Source organism: Rousettus aegyptiacus, unplaced genomic scaffold, assembly GCF_014176215.1.
Source record: "Rousettus aegyptiacus isolate mRouAeg1 unplaced genomic scaffold, mRouAeg1.p scaffold_m13_p_2, whole genome shotgun sequence".
NCBI lineage: Eukaryota > Metazoa > Chordata > Mammalia > Chiroptera > Pteropodidae > Rousettus > Rousettus aegyptiacus.
In genome coordinates this window covers 164,160,013-164,177,960 of record NW_023416295.1, presented here as the reverse complement: position 1 = coordinate 164,177,960, position 17,948 = coordinate 164,160,013, and the positions used below count along the sequence as shown (strand labels likewise).

The window sequence follows — 17,948 nt, the reverse complement described above, 5'->3', positions numbered from 1 at the left end:
AGATCATTCAAACATATAGAATAGTTGCAAAAAAAAAAAAAAAAGTGGTACAAGAAAAACCCTGTACACCCTGTGCCCATATTTACCTAATGTTAATACTTTTACCGCATTTGCTTTATCTTCGTTTTCTTTCCGTATATATGTGTGTACAAACGTATGTAGTTTTTGCCTTTTATAACATCGACATTTTTGAAGAATATGGTCTCTTTTTTTTACATTGTTGGAATTTTTTAAAATTTGAGATATAATTCATATACCATACCGTGCACCTTTTAAAAGTGTACAGTTTAGTGGGTTTCTGTACATTCATGAGATTATGTGAGCTATTATCTAATTCCAGGACATCTTTATCACTCCCAGAAGAAATCTTTAGCCGTCACTCCCCGTTCCTCCAACCCCTGGCAACCAGCAGTCTGCTTTCCATCTCTATAGATTTGCCTGTTCTAGACATTTCAAAAAATGGAATCATATAATGTGTGACCCTTTATGTCTGGCTTCTTTCAGTGAGTATGTTTTTAAGATGCATCCGCGTCATAGCATCAATCAGTACTGAGTAATAGTCCATCGTATGGACTAATAATGTGGCTGAATAATGTTCTGTTGTTGGATATACCACATTTTGTTTTCATTCACCATATATGGTGGATGCTTGGGTTGCTTCCACTTTTTGGTGATTATGAATAATAATATGAATATTTTTGTACAAGTTTTTACGTGAACATAATGTTTTTAGTTTTCTTGATATATACCTGGGAGTGGAATTGCTGGGTCATGTGATAATTTTGTTTGTTTTTGAGGAACTGCTCACTCATTATTTTTAGTTCCTTTCCTGAGAAAGTTTTCCTTCTCTTTGAAAATTCAGACAGCAATTCTGGATTTGGGGTGGTGGATGTTTTTTTTTCAACTTCAGATGACCTTCCAGAGATTTAATATTGGGAATAACTTAAAAGTCTGGCGAGATACCCCTCTCTTGACCTGAAAATGAAATATTAAGATGATCTAACCTTGTAGAATAGTTCTTTTCATTTGTGTTTAATGGACTTTAATGCGTTTAGTTTTCTGTTTAATCCTGTAAAGAGATTGTTGGCAACCTTAGTTGTTTTAGGAAGTAAGAATGCTTCTAATTAAGATATTCTTTATCCTTATCCATTGGTTTAAAAAGGAGAAATGGGAATCCATTCAATAAAGGATTTTGCACTTTTTAAAAAATCATGGAGAAAATGGCACTATATGTAGCATTAGTCATATCCCTTTAAATGGAAGAAAATATTTAAATGAATTTTGTTAGTATAATTATTTTGAAGATGTGACAGCAAATCCAGATAAAACCATGAAAATAATGTTTGGGTATTTTTTTTAATATACATATATTTATTGTTTGTTCCTACCTGATAGGAATAAAATCCGAGTTTCTATCTAGTTCAGACATCTTCAGTCATAGGTGAGATCTCTAAATATCTTAGTAAAATGAAGAAATACAAAATCCAATTAAAGATAAGAGTATGAATAAGTTGAAGGATTTTGTGAAATGTCAGAAAAATTTAGTAGCATTCAACTTAAATCTAAGGCTGTAGGTTACAAGGACTATGAGATCAATTCTATCTTTAAGCTATGAAATCTCCACTCTACAAAATGGGTATTAGAATAATTGAGAAGAATCCAGAATGTCCTGGCTGAAATCTCTGATAATAATAAAACCTTAATAAGCTAAAAGAATATTACCAAAATGTCCTGGAATGATGTAACTGTTTTAAGAAGGGATAGGCAACTTTTTTAATCCTAGAGAGATTTAGAATTAAGTTCGACAATATTTGAGAATTCAACTCATGCTATTAACAGTGTTAACAGGGCAGTACATATTTTTTATATACTTGTTATTTAGCCCATTAGAGTAACATGTCAGTCTTCTAATTGCATTTTTAAATTTATGATTAAGTAATTGACTTATTCTTGGGGTTAAATAGAAATCTTACCAATTTTGTATACAGTATATGAATATTTGTGAAAACTTAAGAGTCACCATATTTGTACATGTAATTTATTAGATTTATTAGATGTATAGAGATTATTTTAAGTACTTGGATACTTTTGTGAGGTCCATAAACTGTCTAACATAAGTAGAATGCCTTAGGGTATTTAACTAAGTTTGTAAATCTACCAAATATTATCCCAAACTCTTAAAAATAATTTTTGGTTGTATGCTTGACACTGTGAATTTAATGTTAACTGCTCGATTGTTTTGTTTTTCTTTACACAGTATTAGGCCTCATTCTTGTTGTAGGCAGTTATTTGTGGATTAGCTTGAGCTTTACAAAGCTTGGTTTTATGCTTTTGCGGGCAGATATAGAGCAGACCTCATACTGGGACTAGGTTTACCACTAAGACATGACCCTTCATAAGTCTACTGAATGTTCTCAGTATTCAAAGCTGGGAATTTCTCAGTTTACGAATCCCCAATGATTCTTGGACTAGCTTCGTGGAGTTTACACTATGGCTTGATATTCATTTCTCAAGCTCTTTCTCTGCTAGCTTCCTCTTTTCCAGTAGTCTACCCTATAAATTCCTGCTGCCTGAGCCTCGCTTTGGTGGAGTTCTTCCTTCCTGAGCTGTTGTCTGGAATGTGCCTATAGTCAGAAAGCTAAGGTTATCACAGGGCTTATTTCTTCCCTTCTCTCAGGGATTACACTCTTGCAATGCCTGCCGTTTAGTGACTGAAGACCATTGATATCTACCTGTCTGTTTGCCCTTTTATCTATCTTGTTTGTCTATCTAGCTATCTATAAAATCTTCTAGTCATTTCTGAAAGTACTTAAAATTTTGTTCAGAGGAAGCATACATCATGCATATATCATGTCTACAAAGCAAGACAAATAGCCAAGTCCAAAGTCAGTGAGGCAGAAATAAACACTTTCTATAGGAAAGCATTACAAGACTGGGGAGAGGATGAATAACTGTGATCAAGTAAGACAGTCTGCCACTAGGAAGTATAACAAAGTCCTGGCAATCTGTTGCCTCAGTGTGTCCTGAACAGCAAGATGTTAATAGTAATGATGAGGATGATGATGATGATGATGAGGATGATGATGATGATGATGATGATGATGATGATGATGTTGATAGTAAGGGTTCAGTAAACATTAGCTATGTGCCTGGGCACTGTTTTAGTTAACATGTTAATTCTCTTAAGACTCACAAGCCCATTAAATAGGTACTATTATTGTTATCATTTTATAGAGAAGGAAATAAAGTTTATAGAAGTTAAATTTCTTGTCCAAGGTAGGTTGTAGCACTCTGATGGGAAACTAGATGATCTGGCCAAACTTTGATTAATACAGCATACTATATTCTGTCTTAGCATATTAAAGGTTCTGAAGTAGTTCTGCAGTGAAGAAATCTGTTTAACACTATTAAACCTAGTTTTTCTATGTTTTCTTTGGGGGGGCGGCGTAACTTGGAGTACTACATGGTATTGGGGGGATACCTATTATCAGTTGGTTAACCAATATTCCATGGAATACTTGTACTGTGAGATCCTTGTAGATAAAAACAATATTCTATTTGGCTTTAGAGTTAAGTGCATTAACTTCAGATAGATGTCGTTTTCTCCCAACTTTTGTTATTTCTTAGCTGTACGTAATCTTAAGCTCCTGTGACTCAGTTTCTTCATAAACTAGAAACAATAGTATCTACCTGATGCTTGTGAGGACAATTAAATGAGATGGTTAATATAAAGCATTTAACAGAGCACTTGGTAAATAGTAGGAGCCAAATAATTTAGTTTTTTTTATTGTTGTTGTTCTTATTATTATTATCATTGCTATTCCTATCTAGGTCACATAGCTATTTCAATAAATATTTGTTGAATTTATGTAATAGTTTTCAGTTACATTATTTAATATTTTTACCTTGTCTATATAGTTTTAAATTTGTTTGAAATTTTTAGATAATATATATAGCACATGAATATGTTTTATAGCATATCTTCTGGTAAACTTTTACTTTAATATTTAAATTTGCTACATGGTTAGAAGAGAGATTAAAATGTCTCTTTTTTTCTTCTTCTAATTTTAGAGACCTATTACTACATTTCTCCATTAGTTGGTGTCTTTTTCTTGGCTCTAACTCCTATCTGGATTATAATAGCTGCCAAACATCCAGCCACGAGGACAGTTCTCCACTCAGGCTGGGAACCTGTAATAACGGCTATGGTTATAAGTAGGTTAGTATTAAAATGTGTGTGTTTACGTGTGTGTGTGTGTGTGTGTGTGTGTGTGAGAGAGAGAGAGAGAGAGAGAGAGAGTTTGTAGTTCATATGCATGTATTTGTGTGTATATTAAAATAAATCAATTGCCTATTTTTATTTTTTGGATCAATTATTTTATGGCCAACTCTTTATTATCCTAGGTAATAAGGGAAATAAATGACAGGAATTATTGAACTAGATAGATGTACAGAACCTCATTTGCCTGCCGGTTTCAAACTTTTCACCAACCAAATCCTTATCAGATCTCTGAGTAAAATTTAGTGGTGTTTGTCTTTGTGTGTGTGTGTTTTAAGCTGAAAAAACCTTATTTTTAATAGTAAATTGCTCAGATAGGTATCAGAAAGCCTTGGAAATGTATATACCCTTTGACTACTTCCACTTTTAGGACTCTGACAGGACTTAAGGATATAATTAAGGTTATATGCAAAAGACTTAGTTGGAAGGATCATCATCACAGCGGAATGTGTAATAAATGGAGGGGAGAGAGGACACCAGAGAGGCCTAGCAAAGACGCTGTGGCATTAGCCACAAAACGGAATCCCAGTCACCTGTTGAAAACAACATCGTCACATTTCTCTTGATGTGGGAAAGGGTTAATTATACATTTGATGAAAAGAATAAGCTAAAAATGAGTATGAATTTCCTGTTAAACATGGTACATGGATAGGCGTCTAACATCCTTCCCGAAACTTCTAAAATGACAGCAAAAGAATAAAAAGCTATAAAACCACAAGGACAGAAGGCGAGCAGAGGGGACGACAGCAGGTGTGAGAGTTGATGAAATTAGTGAGGTGGGAAGCAGGTGGATGGTTGTTAACTCACAGAATGTGAGAGCTGAAACCTAAGTGCCCGCAGGGTGAGACGGTACCCGTAAGAAAAAAGTGGATCCGAGCCTCAGAAACCCAGAAAGGTGGAGGAATAAGAGGCCCTAAGTACTTCTGTGAGCCGAAATAGAGAAGATTGGTTGAACATTTATATAAGAAGCAATTAGATCCTTAATGCCCTTCTCTAGCTTGATGACCCAGGTGACTGCCCCACCCCACCCCCCACCACCTTAGCAGAAGACAAGAATTAACTATGGAGAGAACAAATCTGAGAGGCTCTGGATTCAGAAGCACCTACACAAGTGAGGATGCGCATTAAGCCCTGTATGAAAAATAGGATTAAGAGAAAGTCTATAAATGCCGAACAGTGAAAACCCCTATCCCATTTCCTTTTCTTTGCTTGTAGACTGCTGGTAGTCAGGCTTATACCCTCAGGCAAAAAAATTAGGTTATATCTTCCTGGAGAAAGTTATCAGCACAGTGTTAAAAACTGTAGATACTGACCTTTGTGGGTCTTTTAGTGAAAGAGTCACATGCCTGCCTGACCATTATTCAGTGAGGTGCACCTGCTGACAAGCTCTGCCCAGGCACACAGCGCCAGGTATGCTTTATGGTACCCCTTAGAGGAGGAGTAGACAATGAAGGATGCCCAGGTATTTGAAGCTATGGCATCCACAGTGTAAGAACAGAATGCCTTAATGAGGAGGGCTTGAAAAACAGAAGGCGCTCTTGGGAATTTAAAAATACACAACTGGCAGAAACAAAAAATTCAGTAGGAAAGTTAGAAGACAGGGTTGACGAACTATCCTGGAAAGTAGAACAGAGCAAAAGAGTGGGACCTGGAGGCAAATGATAAGAAGAGGAAACTATCAAATACATAATACAAGAAAATTCCCCAAAACTGAAGAACATAGACTTCCAGATTGAAAGGGCCCACTGAAGACCCAACACAGTGAATTGGAATAGGAGGGACCAAACCAAAGCACATTATCATAAATCCCAAAATCCTTCAGAGAGAAAAAGCGGGTTGCGTATACAGGATTGGGAATCAGTGATATCCAATAGCAACACCAGAAGTGATTCCTTCAGAATTCTGCAGGAAAATGATTTTAAGCGTAAAATATGGTCACGGCATCAACCAAATGTAAAGATAGACTCAGGAAGTTTTCAGAAATGCAGGATCTCAGAAAATGTATTCCCATGAACCCTTTCTTATAAGAAAGCTAATAGAAGATATGGTCTTATCAAAACGGAAATAAGGTGACACAGGAAAGAGGAAATCTGTTTCGTGATAGTGTGTGGTTCATTTTTGTGTAATGTAGATTGCTTTTTCCTGGAAGGTTCAGGCAACAGGATCCTGTGAAATGCTGGGACTTGGTCATAGCCCATTGACCAAGACCCAGCATGGGAAGATGACAGATGACAGCCGTGCATCAGAGCAACAGTCGAGGTTGGCAGGAGGTCATTAGGCTTAAGGAGAAATGTCTCTAAGAAAAACAGAAGTGGAATTGATCGATTACCTGAAATGTCTTCAGAGGCATTTCATTAACTTGGTTACAAATTTGAGGCTGATTTACTAATAAATAGTAGCTAAAAATTTAAGAAAAATATGAGGCAAAGCAAAAAGTACAAGTGAGGAAATCTAATAATACAATTTGTGGCTCAGTTGTGAATAACGATTCCAGTGTTTTAATAAACCCTAAATATTTCACCAAAAATTATAACCAGCTTGGCAGGATAGAGGGACGAAGGGAATTGTGAAGTGACTAAAGTTGGAAGGAAGGATAAGCGAGACTGAACCTCATCTGCTAGAGTAGAAGTCATTAGGTAAAAATTAAAAATCAAGAAATAGTAGTAAAAACATGTTATTTATAAATAACAAAATTAAATGCAAGAAGTAACAGCTAAAGAAGTTTAGAAGAATTACTAATGGAGAACAGGATTAGGGGTTGAGACTAGAGACTATATAATAAGCTTTGTGGTACTTTTACTTTTTAAATACACGTTTGATAAAAATAAAATTTAATAGAAGTGGAGAAAACTACTTTTATAATTTGTCTTTATTTTTAAACCTATATGTGTTTTAAAATATCTGAGAAACTGTATACCAACATCCTAACAGTATAACTCTGAAAGATGTTAACTATGGTTGATTTTTTCTTTTTTTCCCTCCACTTTTTTTTTACACATAACCAGTTCAATAGAATATGTATTTTTTAAAAAATTGGGCTTAAAATATTCAGGTATTTCTAAGGGTGACTATTTTTGGACTTGATAGTGTATCTTTTAATGGGAACTTCTAGCAGTTTGGGCATATCGACCTATTCATTTATTTTACTAAAGAATTAAATAATCAAGATTTAATAATTTCCTAATATTAACTATCAAATAGTGGTAAGAACATTTAATCTGGTATTTTGACCATAAACCCCATTCTGTAACAGTGTATAGTTCATTTTTCTGTAATGTGGATCACATTTTCCTGGAAGAGTTAGGCAATAGGACCCCATGGAATATTGGGACTGGCAATGTTTCAGAGTATGTAGACCAAGAGACTGAAGTTAACCAATAGATAATAGTCTTGGAAACTTTAAAAAAAAAACAAATCTCCAAGCTCCACTGAGACATTGCGAGTGTATGGCTTGCCACTGTATAATTGTATGTCATTTTTTCCAGACCTCTGTTCTCAAGATCAGCTCTTTCTACAGCTACAACTCATTATTTTAATTTACCAGTGATAAGACACACCCAAACTATAACTGGTTTTAATACAATAGAAATCATCCCTTTAAAGCCTTGTTTAGTTCAAATATGAAAAGATGCTCTTTTTAAAAATTATTTTTAAATGATAAAAGCAATAAATGTATAAGGTTTTTAAAAATTAATAAGCATAGGATATAAAATGACCATTATTCTTCCGTCAGTCTCACCTGCTAGAGATAAACATTGTTGATAATGTCTTATATGCCTTTGCAGACATTTTCATGCACTTAAAGTGTGTGTTTTCCCTTTTTACAAGTAGCATATCTTGGAGAAAAGAAAAAGCCCTGCTATGTGGGCCTACATCTTATGCCTTGTTTTATTTTCAATATTTAGCTGTTGACATTGATTTTCACTTTGAACATTGTTTCTTTTTTTTTTTCTATTTTTTCATGCCTAAATATTTTATTTTTAAAAGTAGGGATGTTTGTGTGTGTAAAGGAAAGCTTCCAATTAGTACATTTCCTTTCCTCTTCCCTAAATTATATGATTTTATATCTTTCAGCATTGGAGGCCTTATTCTGGACACAACCGTATCTGATCCTAACTTGGTTGGAATTGTCGTTTACACACCAGTTATCAATGGTAAGAATTAGATATGCTATTTCATAATGACATCAAATCTTCACATACCTTTAGATACTAATAGGAATCTTAGGGTTCAGATTTTAAGAGTAGATGTCTCTTCCCATCCCGTCCATTTTTCCTCTAACCCCAGCTTGTTGCTGACAGCGGAAGTGCCATTCCCTTTTCTCACTATGTAGAAGTCACTTTTGAAAAGAATTATTTCTTAATCTTACCACTAGATATTATTTTGAGAATCAGGCGTATCTGACCTTTAAGGTCACTGTGGCAACAGGTGCTATTTCGGTTCCGGATCCTTTGGGTGTATCTGCTGCCTTCTGTCATGTTGTCGCTGCACCTGTCAGTCTCATGGATAAATTAGAGTTAGCCAGGTTTAAGCATCGCTTGAGTCAACGCAGTGCATTGCAGTCTATCACACCTCTGCCGATCCCTTGAAAATCTGCCTGATAATTTTGCTTATCTATAAAATGAAAATTATAATACTTAAATTCACAGGCATTTTTTGTATGAATTCCATTTAATAAGATCATTTTAATCCAGTCCTACTGGCTTTTGGGCTGGCCATCATTAAGTTGGATTTTAGTGTAAACTAAGCCAATATAATTTAAAAAGTAATTCTACCTGGGGAAAAACATGTCATAGGATAGACTACACATAACTCACTTTTGTATATTTATGTACAGGCAAATCTGTTATATAAAGGCACGGTCTCCAAAATCTAATTTTATACCTAAAATTTCTACATTTAAATGTTTGTGGACCTTTAGAACGTCCATCAATAAATTTCTCTTATAGACCTCCCTCCGCATTTTTCTGGTGCCCCTATTCTCCCCGTCACCTGCTCTTAAAATCATGGAGTCACCTGATCCAACCTGGCCCTTCATCCTCTTTCAATAGACAATGACCAGACCTTGTTTCTTTTCTCTTTAACATAATTCACTTATTCATTTATTTATATAGCAAGCAAATCACATCATCATAGTCTTCTAATGTCTCCCTTTAGCCATCATTCAAATAATAAAGTCCCTATTCAATGCAAATTAAATTTCACTAACAGACTGATCTTTTTTGAACCTTGTTTTTTAATTACATCAGTTTTAAGATGATGAACTTTGCAGTGGTTTTCTCCTGCCTATGAAATCAAGTTTGAATTCTTCTGCCTAGCTTCAATGTTCTCTATGCCTTTGGATGTATGCAACTTCTTCCTTTGTCATTCTAACCAGATTCTTATACTGAGGCCCTACAGAGTTCTAGTTTTCACTGTGTAGAATGATTACTGCTTTTCTTCCACCTGTTCAAATATTCTTCTGTGAATATTAGTTGATGAATGCACTAGGATAAATGTTGTCAAATAGTGACTGATAGAGCTGTATTGTCTAATATTTCAGTGAGAAATTTAAATTACAACAATCCTATTATTAGTAAGTTTTAATGAATATTTCTATTATCTCACCTTACATAAGGACTGATTCTAGGGCTTGTTGTATTTTTTGAACTGGGTAGTGGGTACGTGATTTCGTATTATGATTCTTCATAGCTTACATGTATTTTATAAATATTTTTGTATTGAAAGTAGCACTTTTAGATTCCTTATTAAATGGTCGACAGTGAAAAGAATAGAATTAGGATAACACCTAGAAGTCGAAATGAGGAACTTTTTCTAAGATAGGAGAGAGATAGTTGTATTAATTGGTAAGGAGGCAAGGAGTAATAGAGAGAGGCTGAGGATGCACGAGATGGTGAATAATGAGAGACCAACTCCATGAAATGGTAGACTATAAAGAAGCCTTGAGAAGAAAGGATACCCCTCGTTTGATGGCCTAGAAAAGGGAGTCCTCAAGAGAGGTAGGTAGAAATACAGAGGTATGAGGTAGGGGAGAGAGACTAAGGCCTTACTTATATTGACAGCCTCAACTGTCCCAAGAAAGTGGATTGATTCATTTCTGTAGAGGAGTGTTTCCCAACCTTTTTCATGTCACGGCACACATAGAAATTTATATATTTGGGTTGCACACTGTGGTGAAGAGGCAGGCTGTTCGAACCAGGCCTACTTGTAATCCCAGGCCTCTTCTGCCCTTGCAGACCTTGGGTAATACACCTCTAACCCATTCAAGGAATACTGGTTGGGAAGTTCTGACCCAGGGCAGTGTTTCTCAGTCTTTGTTGTTCATTATCCTGCGAAGGACCCATTTGAAACAATTTTTTTTCCCCTAAATGTGCTTACCCATGAAATTTTAATATCACAGATAACCTTTTTATCCATTTATATACTGTATGTATATCTGTGCTTTTTAGATAAAATGAGTTAAGAATTTTTTTCTGTCCCCAAAACCAATTTTTGACCGCATTAAGAATACATGATCTAAGGTAAGGGAAATAGAAAATTTGGAGACTTTGTCATTCATTCATCAGATTGTCTGGAAGGAAGCAGTAAAGGGTAATGGATTAGGGACGTGGGAGGTGAATGTGCCCGTCCTTGTTCAGATGAAAGGGTCTTCGCTATGAGGGGGTTCCATGTGTATTTCTTCTTAAAGATAAGAAAAAGTGGAAGACTCATCTCCCCGATCCCTTTGCATTTCTTAAAACTAGAAGTGTAATTTCTGCATGTGAGTTCTGGTAAGGAGTCATGGGAGGATAGGTGAAAATGCAGAGACATACGGAGGTGGCTAAAATATGTAGGTATCTATGGATGATATTAGATCTGCCATGCTGTTGATTATAAAGATTTACTGGTTAACAAAAATGAACTTTCGCTTCAAGTTCCCTTGGGAATGTCCAAAAGATTTCTTGACATAATGTGAAATATATACAATGTGAGTTCTAAACATTTGCTGGAAACATGTATTTCTAAATTTAACAAAACACGAAGTGGGATTTTAAAGCGGTCCCTAGATGAACCTACTGATAATTTATTTATACTATCAAACTTTTTATTATCCGTTGAGTTTATTGTAGCATAAGGCACTTAAAAATTAGGTCTTGTGGATGCTGAGGGATCTCACTAATTATTTAGTATATTGGCAAAGCTGTTCTTACTAATGTTATTAATTTATGTGACACAATTTTTAGATGCTCTCTACTAGCTTTAGTAATGCAAATAGTTTGTGAAGAATTTAACTAATTCGAAAGAAACACGGATAGACTAGCTCTTCGAAAGATAGTGTCATAATAGCAGGAAAGCATTTTCGATATTAAAGAAAGCTATTTCAAGCTATTTCCTCTGTAGTTTAAAAATATAACCAGTGATCATGATGAGGTCACGATGGGGTTTTAACCTCCTGAGAGATTAAAACTTTAATAAATTCCTACACTAATTATGTTGTTTACATTAAAGTTTTATTCACTTTATCTGGAAAAATTATCCAGTCTCTTTATAAAGTCTCAGTTCATTCTTTTTTTAGTTTGGTGAAGTTGTAACACCAGCTTTGTCTGTGTTTCCTGGACTACACAGTGAAGCAGGTCAAAGAATGCAGGGAAGAAGAAAGTGATAAGTTGATAGTAAGGATTCGTTTGCATTGATAATCAATGTGCTAATCTGGACATGGTAACAAAGAAAAGATAAAAGTAGTTCTATGAAGTTCTACCAGTGGTTTTTTAGAAGATAGCTACAGCTAATCATTAATAGCTTTTTGCTTCAAATTTAATCCAAGGGCGGTTACAGATAGAGTAGATATTCTTTGGGTTTAATAGCTCATGCTTTCTTCATTTGCACTAAAGCATTCCATATCTAACAAAACACCAAAGAGAACATTACACCCAAGAGAATCCCCAGAGTAAATGAAGATAAAAAGGAAACTACCATTTATGCTTTCCTATGGCAAATACCTGGCATTGAAAAAATGTATCCAAAATGCCACCTTTTCCTCTGCATTAAATAGCATAATTCTTAGCATCCAATTCTTCTCCTTTTGGGGGGCTATGAATTAAAATCCATGGATGATAATAGGCTTTTCTTATTGTTTTACCCAGCAATTCTTGGTGAAAGTTTGTGCGTGGTGTAAAGACTCTTCCTCTTTCTGTTTCTAGGATATGCTAATTTACTTCCAGTTAGAGGTCTAAGTTATTGGCCTTGTTTATGTTCTAGAATCAGATGAGTGCCAATACGTACCAGCTATTCAGTGTTCTCTTCCAGTCGTTTACTTCACAAAGTGAGCTCAGATTTAGCAAATCCAGATTTTTAGAAATAGTCATCACTAACTTCTAATGGAAAATTCACTGAGTAAACAGAAGGCAGATTAATTGATTATTTAAAATATGGACACCCAAGTGATTTATTCTTTCTTCCTTTTTATTTTTTATTTTTTTGAACAAAATGATATGTGAATTGAAAAGTAACACAGTTCCTGCACATTCTCTGACTAATGAAGTCTTCAGCAAGTTAAGTGTGAGGACTTACAATTAAGAAAATACCAAGTCAGAATCACATTATTTGTACAAGTTGTATCATTATCATCATCATTGTCAACAAATGTTGAGCTTTACCAAGTGAAGAGACTGTTAAGTATCTTTCATGCCTGCCTTATTTTATTTAATTCTACCTCTGATGCATTAGACATAAATTACCCTTATTTTTCAGATTGGAAAACTAAACTCCAAGAGGATAAACATCATTGAAGTCACATAAGTGGCTGAGGCAGTTTTCAAACCCATGTGGTCTAAGCCAGAATCAACTCTGCAGAGCACAGAGCTCTGCATTTATGGGCTTTAATTAGGCAACCTCGTCAATGTCGCTTTGTTTCTCTTTCAAATATATTTTTAAAGAAATTTATTTTCCTTCAGAAATTTTTTATAACTCTCTGAGATCCATTTTTAAGTCATTTTTATGATAAACTATTTTAAGTTATCTTAAGAATTTGCTTTTAATGAATTTTTTATTTACTAAATGAGACATGGCAAGGAAATCATGAAGTTACATTTACTTTAAGTAATTACAATTTGTTTTAAAATATAATGTTTTATAATTTATATAGATATTAAATCATTATGTTGTTATACCTGAAACTAATAGAATGTATGTCAGTTATACCTCAGTTAAAAAAATAATGTTTAAATTGATTTATTTTTGATGCACTGATCCAAGAAATCAATTTCTCAGCTTAAAAAAGGCAGGGGAGGTTTATGCTTTTCCTGTTTCTCTATTTAATTTTTTTCCGTGATTAAAAAACATTAAATTCTTATTTCCACAATAACAAATTATTAGAATGCCCTGAATGCCAGAATTGCACTGGCTATCAAAGCAATATATAAGTCATATAGACTGACTTCAAAGAAAATCTCTCAACCTGTGTTTCTGAGCGTAATGCTTATGTATACTCCAGTTAAACTGTTTAGATTTGGAGCCTGCTAGGCCTGGATTTCTCCATAGTAAGTTACCTATTGCTAGGTCCTAAAAATCACATCCTAAATTTTCAACCAAAGAATTCATTATCTAGCAACAACCAGATATTCCTATTACAAAAACAAAACAAAACAAACAAAAACAGGTAGTCTCACCACAGATGTTTTTTGGGGAAAATCTGTTTCATATCCAGGTAATTTGGATCAAGAGTAGGTGATAGTCCTGGCCACAGAGTTGCTGGCTTCTGATTCTCTCTGATGTCATCAAAACTTTTGAATGTTAGCACCTGGTTCAGACATCCTGTTGGAAGTGTTCTCTAACTCTCCTTGTTTAAAATTCTCCCTCTCCAGTATGTAACGTGTGATTCAAATGGAGTCCTGCACAGACTTGGAAGATTTTCAGTTCTTATAATTTCACGCTTCTTGCAGAGCTTATTCTGCCAACTTTTAAAGCATAGAGCTAGGTCTAGGGAAATGGTCCATTTTGAAAATGTTAGAGTTGTTTCCAGTATGTTTTTTTCCTAAGTAAGCTGAATTTGTCAGATTCATTCATTCAACAATATTTAGTGAGTTACTGTTATATACAAGTACTATTCTAGGCTCGGGATATCTGTGAACAAATTAGACAAAAACTTCTGCCCTCATGAAATTTACATTCTAGTTAGGAGGAGATAGACAATAAATCATGAGCATAATGTATAAAAATAGAGTATGTTAGAAGATGGTAAATGTTATGAAAAAGTTGGGCAGAATGAGAAAAGATGAAATACTGCCAATTTGCGACAACACGGATGGATCCTGAGATAAACATGCCAAGTGAAATAAGTCAGACAGAAAAAGTCGAAAACTATGTGATTTCACTCATGTGGAATATAAAACTGAAAGCAACAAACAAACGTGACAAACAGAGGCTCATAGACAGAGACAGTGGATTAGTGGTTACCAGAGGGAGTCGGGGAGAGGTAGATAGGGGTAAAAAAGGCAAATATTTGGTGATGGAAGGAAATTTAACTGTGGATGGTGAACACGCAATACAATACACACACACACACACACACACACACACACACGCAACATACTGTTGAAATGTACAACCGAAGCTTATTTGATTTTATTACTGTCACCCCAACGATTTTTACTAAAAAAAACACAACAGTTGGACGGTCAAGTAAATGCATTGGGAACGTTAGGTTAAGGGACTATAATTTTAAATGAGGTGATCTAGGTAAACTCATTGAATTGGTACATTTACATATAATTTGGGTTGTATTTGTTTTTATAGCATTTTAAGGATTATAAAACAATATTTAGAGAAGATATTTTAAATTGCCATTTTGCAAAAATTAAGTAACAAAGGCCTAAGGAGATTAAGCTAACATGGCCAGAATAACAAAGCCAGAAAGTAGAGCTGAGACTCAAATTATATCTTCTGACTGTAAAACCAGTGATCTTTCCACTCTATTGCACAGTCATTCACTCATGACGGTAACTGCCTCCTAAGTGAGCAGTGTAGACTAACTCATCTCGAGGCATAATCTGTATTAATAGTAGGAATTTTAAGTGCTTTGTCTGCTTCAACTTAGCATTTAGCTGTTTTGTTTGATTTTTAGAGATTTTTTTTTAGATGAAATTTCTTGCCGATTGTTTTTTAGATTGCCTTTTATTTTCTTTATTGTTGTTGCTATTGATGTTGGAATATATACAAAAGATTTAAAATGTTTTTCTATGTGTGGGTATGCAGAGACATAATTGCATTGAAAATATTCTTGTCTGTTGTTTAAATTTTGGTAACCTGATTTGTAAATAAATAGTGGATATTTTTTCCAGTACCTAGTTTATTTATGTATTTTTTCTAGGTTTTGCTATTTCTAGGTTTCCCTATTTTTAATAATGTGGAATAAATGCAAAATACAAGTACACGTAGTTTAAAGAATAATCATAAGGAAAACTACTGAGTAGCCAGTATTTACGCCAGTACCTTAAAGTACTTTTTCATAAAGTTTACTAGCAATTTGGATCAACCTCTTGGCGAACTCTCTATTCTTTTTTCCTTTTTTCTATTGATTTTTAGGAATTCTTCATATATTTTAGACAGTTGTCCTTTGTTTTATAAAGATCTTCCACTCTGAGGCTTGCCTTTTCACTTTCTCTACTATGTATGTTGATGAACAAGATTTTTAAATTATACTGTAGATAGATTTATCAACGCTTTTCTTTATAGTTTGCTGTTTTTCTATTACGTCTTCAAAAAATCAGTCCTTCCCATCCGTTTTATATTATCTTCTAAAGTTTAATAATTTTGCCTTTCACAAAATATCTTTAATCCACCTGGAATTGATTTTTGTGAATCATATTAGAATAAGGGTCTAATTTCATGGGGCTTTTGGGGGGCATATTAATAACCAATTATCACTGCACGGTTTATTGAAAAGTCTATAGCATTCTTTTTTTCATATTATAAATTTATTTATTTTTTTTGTGTGACATTGGGTAACGAAATCCAATAAGTTTCAGCTGTAAGGCAGTACGGCATATATATATTTACACTGCGTGTTCACCTCCCATCGTTAAATTTCTTTCTGTCGCCACATATTTGATGCCCTTTATCCCATCTACCTCCCCGCCTCCCCCATCCTCTACCCTCTGGTAACCACTAGTCTACAGTTCACGTCCAAGAGTCTCTGTTTGTATGTCCTGTTCATTTATTGCTTTTAGGTTTATATCCCACATATAAGTGATATCATGTGATTTTCAACTAGCTTATTTTCTGTCTAGCTTATTTTGCTTAGCATGATTATCTCGAGGTCCACCCATATTGTCGCAAATGGCTGTATTTCATCTCTTCTAATGGCTGAGTAATATTCCATTGTATATATGTACCATAGCTTCTTTATCCAATCATCCATTGTAGGACACTTCAGTTGCTTCCATGTCCTGGCCACTGTGAATAATGCCGCTATGAACATCAATGTGCAAATATCTTTTTGGATATGGGTTTTCAAGTTTTTAGGGTAAATATCCAGTAGAGGGATTGCTGGATCTTATGATAGATCAATTCTTAGTTTTTTGAGGAACCTCCATACTGTTTTCCATAATGACTGTACCAATTTGCAGTCTCATTAGCAGTGTATAAAGGTTCCTTTTTTTTCTGCATCCTCTCAGGCATTTGTTATTACTTGTCCTGTTGATTATAGCTATTCTGACAGGTGTGAGATGGCATCTCATTGTGGTTTTGATTTGCTTTTCCCTAATAGCTAGCGACGTTGAGCATCTTTTCAAATATTTGTTGGCCATTTGTATGTCCTCTAGGGAGAAGTGTCTGTTTAGGTCCTCTGCCCATTTTTTGATTGGAACATTTATTTTTTTGTTGTCATTGAGTTGTGTGAGTTCTTGTTTATTTTGGGTATTAGGCCTTTATCGGAGGTGTTGCTTCAAATATATTTTCTCATTCGGATGGTTGTCTCTTTACCTTGTTGACTGATGATTTCTTTTGCTGAGCAGAAGTATAGCATTCTTAATTGATCTGCAGTACCTTCTTTGTCATATCTCAGGTTTTGTGTTTGTGTGTGTTTATCTGGCTAAAGAAGTCCTCCTCAATTCCTGGTTTTCTAAGCGTTTTTAATCCTAAATGATAAAATGTTGAATTTTACTATTTTTTTCTGCATTCATTTATGTAATGATATTATTTCTTTTCCTACCTTTATCGGTTAATGTGGTAAATTGCATTAATTTATTTTCAAATATTAAATCAACCTTGTATTTGTAGGATAAATCCAGTTTGGTCATAATGTGTTGTACATTTCATATATTGCTGGATTCTTTTCGCTAATAATTTGTTTAGTATTTTTTGCATTTATTTTTATTCATGAGATTGACCTATAATTTTCCTTTTTCATATTTTCATTTTTGGATTTTGAACGCTGAGTTATACTAGACTCTCTCATTATATGAGTTAGATTTATTTATTCTTATTTTACACTTTCCTTTACCATCCCAAATAATATGTGTAAGATTGAAATTATTTGTTGCTTAAATATTCATAGAACTCACTTGGAAAAAAACCAACAAAGCGGAAAATATATGTGGGCCTGGTGATTTGGCGGAAGATTTTAAATTTTGGATTAAATTTCTTTAATCACTATAGAATGATTCAGAGTTTCTATTTCTTCCTGAGTTAA

General features: G+C 34.3%; 1 protein-coding gene across 4 annotated transcripts in view; it reads left to right on the top strand.

Moving 5' to 3' along the window:
- Window positions 1-17,948, top strand: part of SLC41A2 (solute carrier family 41 member 2) — a 106,488-nt gene that overhangs the window by 63,024 nt on the left and 25,516 nt on the right. For all 4 annotated transcript variants that reach the window (XM_016127050.2, XM_016127049.2, XM_036237384.1 and 1 more), the window contains exons 7-8: window positions 4,072-4,219; window positions 8,354-8,433. In XM_016127050.2, the coding sequence (XP_015982536.1) occupies window positions 4,072-4,219; window positions 8,354-8,433 (228 nt within the window). The remainder of the gene's footprint in view (window positions 1-4,071; window positions 4,220-8,353; window positions 8,434-17,948) is intronic.